This window comes from Chiroxiphia lanceolata, chromosome 10 (genome assembly GCF_009829145.1).
Source record: "Chiroxiphia lanceolata isolate bChiLan1 chromosome 10, bChiLan1.pri, whole genome shotgun sequence".
Classification (NCBI taxonomy): domain Eukaryota; kingdom Metazoa; phylum Chordata; class Aves; order Passeriformes; family Pipridae; genus Chiroxiphia; species Chiroxiphia lanceolata.
Genome location: NC_045646.1, coordinates 16471614 through 16475797, shown reverse-complemented (window position 1 = coordinate 16475797; position 4184 = coordinate 16471614). Strand labels below are relative to the sequence as shown.

Below are 4184 nucleotides of genomic sequence, written 5' to 3'. Positions count from 1 at the left end.
GCTCCGCCCTCCCAGGGCTCTTCTGCCCGAGGACCGGCGGGAGGGGGCCTGAGGGTCCCGCCCCGAAACGCCCCGAGGGCCCAAGCCGGGACACCAAGGGTTGCACTGCCCCGCTCCTCTCCCCGGCGGTGCCCGGGGCCGGTTCCGCTGCCCCGGCCGGGAGCGCTTCCTCCCGGAACCAGCGGGGCGGTCCCGGGGCGGTCCCTGCCCACACCCGCCATGGCCGCGCGGCTGCTCCTGCGGGCGGCGCGGCCGCTCCTGCCCCCGGCCGGGCCCGGGCGGGGCGCGCTGGGCACCGCGCTGGGCACCGCGCTCGGCGCCGCGTTCAGCTCCGGGCCGCCCCCCGAGAAGAAGCGATGGCTCCGAGCGTACCTGGAGATGCAGCGGCTGCAGGCGCCGCCGCAGCGGCGGTGAGGGCCGGGCGGGGGAGGGCGGGGCTTGGGGAAGGGATGCAACAACGGCCCCAGAAATCGGGAAAATCAAAACGTTTGGGCACCGTCTCGTCCCGCTTTGGAGCGGGATGGGTTTGGCTCCGCGGGTCGGCTTAGCCCCGGTTGAACGTGGCAGGCAGGGGGTGATGCGGAACCGACGTGATGCGGATTTAAATACTGGGTTTGGTGCTTAGACACAGTTCAGTTTTTCGTTCCCTGTCGAGCAGCGCAAGGGCGCGGTGCTGCTCGCGGGTAACTCGCTCTGTCCCTGAGCCCGTGTGCTTCCCACAGGTCCGAGCAGCCCAACTGGGATTACCACGCCGAGATCCAGGCCTTCAGCCACCGCCTGCAGGAGAACTTCTCTCTGGACCTTCTCAAGACGGCGTTTGTCAATTCCTGCTACATCGAGAGCGAGGAGGCGAGGCGCCGGCAGCTCGGCGTGGACAAGGACACGGTTGCCCTCAGCCTCCAGGATAACACCAAACTTGCGGAGCAGGGGCTGCGCTTCGCCCGCGCTTACCTGACACAGTGCTTTGAGGGCGCCTACCCACATTTACCTGCCAAGGGCGTAGAAGCGCTTGTTAATTTTCTGACCGGTCAGGAACTGGTCTCGTACGTGGCTAAAAACCTGGCTATCCAAGACCTCGCGCTTTGCAGGGACTTTCCAGCCCCACCACAAGTGCTGCAGAGGACGTTCCTCGCGGTGATAGGAGCCCTGCTGGAGAGCAGCGGGTCAGAGAGAACGGGCATCTTTGTCCGGGTAGGTCCAGTAAACATTGTTTTGTACCTCGATCCGGGGACATCGGCAGAAGTTGACAGTACCTGTAACAAGACAATTTAATAATGAGATCTGTTGGTTGGTGGCAGTGGTCAAGTGCGGTTTTGTGATTTTTGTGTTGGGGTTTTTTTCATTGAGAAGCACGGGCTGATCGAGTACATAAAATCACACATTCCTGGTTTATAATGGTGATATTAGTATTTGCTGACACTTGCTAAGGGAAAGCATTATATTCCATGCACTATGCTATCAGATAATGAAATTATTCCATGTGAGATCACAAATATCTTAAATTATTAAAAAAAAATTTATATAAACAGGGACTGAGTTTATAGGTTTTGCATGTAGGAGTGCGAGCACCTAAACATATTTCATACAAAAGTGTTGAATTCAGTGTAACAAAGTAGTTTTAGTAGCTATTGTAATTTCAGTCGTGCTTTTAACTTATTTTTAGTTTTGCAATGGAGAAATGTTTGTTAAAATCATTGAGAGGTCTCTTTAAGAGCAAGTAGCAGTTTACAGGCAAGAGAATAATCCAAACAGGTTGAAGTCCTAAGGGTTTGCCTGTTCCCTTCAGCCTCTGTGCAGAACTCAAGTTCTTGCTTAGCCCCAGCCTGTTGCTGAACTCATGTCTGTGCACAAGCGTTGTCACAGGTCCTCTCTCAGGCTGGTGCTGTCCCTTGCCTGGGTCTGGGGGCTCACTTTGCCCTGGACACACATCTGTCAGTGGCTAAACCAGAACTGGAGCTGCCCAGTGTATCAGCTCTGCTGTGCTGGTATGGGGCACTGAGGCAGCTGCCTCGTTCATTTCACAGTTTATTGTCAACTCTATTAATGCCTCTTCACACTGTATTTTCATTAGGAGACACCTGAAGCTCAAGCCATTAATTGTAATATCTAAATATTCTTGTTTAGGACTTCTTAATTCCCCAGCTGATCGGAAAAGACCTGTTTGAGATCTGGGAAGTTGTAAATCCTATGGGCTTACTGGTGGAAGAACTGACCAAGAGGAATATCTCTGCTCCAGAACCAAGAATTACCAGGCAGTTGGGAGTCAGCACAGTTCTGCCAGTGTACTTTGTTGGGTTGTACTGGTTAGTACAATATTAATTTAAAATGACATGGGTTTGACTGGGGGAGAGGGGAGGAGGGAAGATGATCTTTTACTTTTCTACTCGTATGCTTTTTGGTCAAGTTGTTAGAGAAAAGTGACTTCTGTATGAAATCAGCCATTTGAGTGTTGGCCATAGCTCAGTGGTGGTGCATAGACAGTCTCTAAAGGGCTTCAGAGGCTAAATGGGGTACACCAGAGAGCCTGGCTGTATGTTCTGGGTGACCTGTCACAGGAACTTTGTGAACATCATAACTGCATGGCTGTGGAGGGATCACATATCCAGGGCTTTGGGAAGGGTAGAGTCATCAAGGGAGGTGGGATTGAAGAGAGTCTCATTTTATATTCCAGAGAAGGTTTTTAACTTTCAAATCACAGGCACTGAAAACTAGGCAAGAGGAGTGTCTGTGTCCAGGGAAGACTTAGGAAGTGCCAGTTGTCCCTGGTGCATTTGTGTCAGGTGCGGTCAGCCCTTGTCCTGGTCTCTTGCCCCAGGGTGACATCACTTCTCTGGGGCAGGACAAAACCCACATCACTGCTGCTTTGCTAAATGAGCTGCAGATAAACACGTGTGAAGGTTGCCTTAACTTATTCTGATTTATCATGCTTTGCTTTATATGCCCTCTGAGATTTATCTTATAGAAAAGAAAGGAACTTGGATTTATTTTTCTTCTGGGATCCCTGGTGTCCCTTCACAAACTGCTCCTATTCAGTGCCCACAGGTGTTGATTAAACAGATCTGAGCACGTGCTTCATAACAGAGAGAGTTTTGCTCTCAGTCCTTTTGAAGCAGTTTGAAAATGCTTCCTTTACCAGGGGAGGAGACAAGACAAAGGCATTTCAGTTCCTGTTTAAGTGAACCAGAGTAATGAATTTGCATATTTCTAACGGGGTTAACAAATTGAATGCTGTAAAGAATCAGTGATATGCTAGGAATGTAAATGAACAGAGTGGTGTTATTCCAAGAAATGGACACATTTCTGACCTGAGTTTCCATTGTTGAATATGCAATCACTTATCTTTGCAGGAAAGACCAACAGGAATGTTTAGATTGTGTGTGTATAGAAATTACCTTCAGTATTCACAGAACACCGGAGAAAAAAACAGTCTATTTTTTTCATGGTAAGCAGCAGTGCTGACGATTTCGTGATGAAAATGTTTGTAATTTTATTTTCTTTTCCCCAAGTGATAAGAAGATTTTAGCTGAAGGCCCTGGGGAGACGCTGCTCGCTGCAGAGGAAGAAGCTGCACGGGTGGCCCTGCGGAAGCTCTACGGGTACACAGAGAACAGGAGACCTTGGGACTACTCAAAACCCAAACAAGGACTGGCAGCTGAAAAGGCAATCAGCAGTAACTAGAATGCTAAAAGACATTTCTGGTTTCTCGTAAGAATTAAAGGCTTCCATGCTGAGTGTAGGTGTATTTAGAAAAGCAAAATGCAGTTGGTTTTTCTGGTCTTCAGTGCTTGAAACTTTCAAGTCAAGTGCTGTATTAAAATGAATAAAGTCTTTTTGTTTTGCACAATGTTTAATATTTTCTCATTTTTCTAAACATAAAAAAATAGCCTTAATATGAACTTTTGCCTTTTGGCTGAGTTTTTACATATATCACCTTTTTAGTGATGTTCAATGATGTGTGACAAAACCTGTATAGAAACAGGTGTCATGAATGCTTCCTTGGTGATTGTTTGGAGAGGATTGTTAACAAGAGGAGTTGAATTATGTGTGCAACATCAGTCTTTGGATTGCATCTGGATTCATTTGTCCTTAACCTTGTGAAAACATCAAATGTGATGATGATATTGACACTGGTGGTGATCCAAACTTTTGAGGTCTTACTGCTTGCCTGCAAATTTTATTTGCCA

The 4184-nt window shown here is 48.6% G+C and overlaps 1 protein-coding gene across 1 annotated transcript; it reads left to right on the top strand.

Annotated features, from left to right (window-relative positions):
* The first annotated feature begins 204 nt into the window (after positions 1 to 204).
* On the top strand, positions 205 to 3844 carry MRPL44 (mitochondrial ribosomal protein L44). Its single transcript, XM_032698290.1, has 4 exons — positions 205 to 410; positions 723 to 1191; positions 2125 to 2303; positions 3507 to 3844. The coding sequence occupies exons 1-4, from the start codon at positions 220 to 222 to the stop codon at positions 3676 to 3678; spliced, it is 1011 nt and encodes a 336-aa protein (XP_032554181.1). The 5' UTR covers positions 205 to 219; the 3' UTR covers positions 3679 to 3844.
* The last annotated feature ends 340 nt before the right edge of the window (positions 3845 to 4184 follow it).

Excerpts from the sequence above, each read along its gene's own strand:
- MRPL44 (XM_032698290.1), top strand. The coding sequence starts at position 220 with ATGGCCGCGCGGCTGCTCCTGCGGGCGGCGCGGCCGCTCCTGCCCCCG. Across the intron at positions 411-722 it reads CAGGCGCCGCCGCAGCGGCG|GTCCGAGCAGCCCAACTGGG; the intron begins GTGAGGGCCGGG and ends TGCTTCCCACAG. Across the intron at positions 2,304-3,506 it reads TACTTTGTTGGGTTGTACTG|TGATAAGAAGATTTTAGCTG; the intron begins GTTAGTACAATA and ends CTTTTCCCCAAG.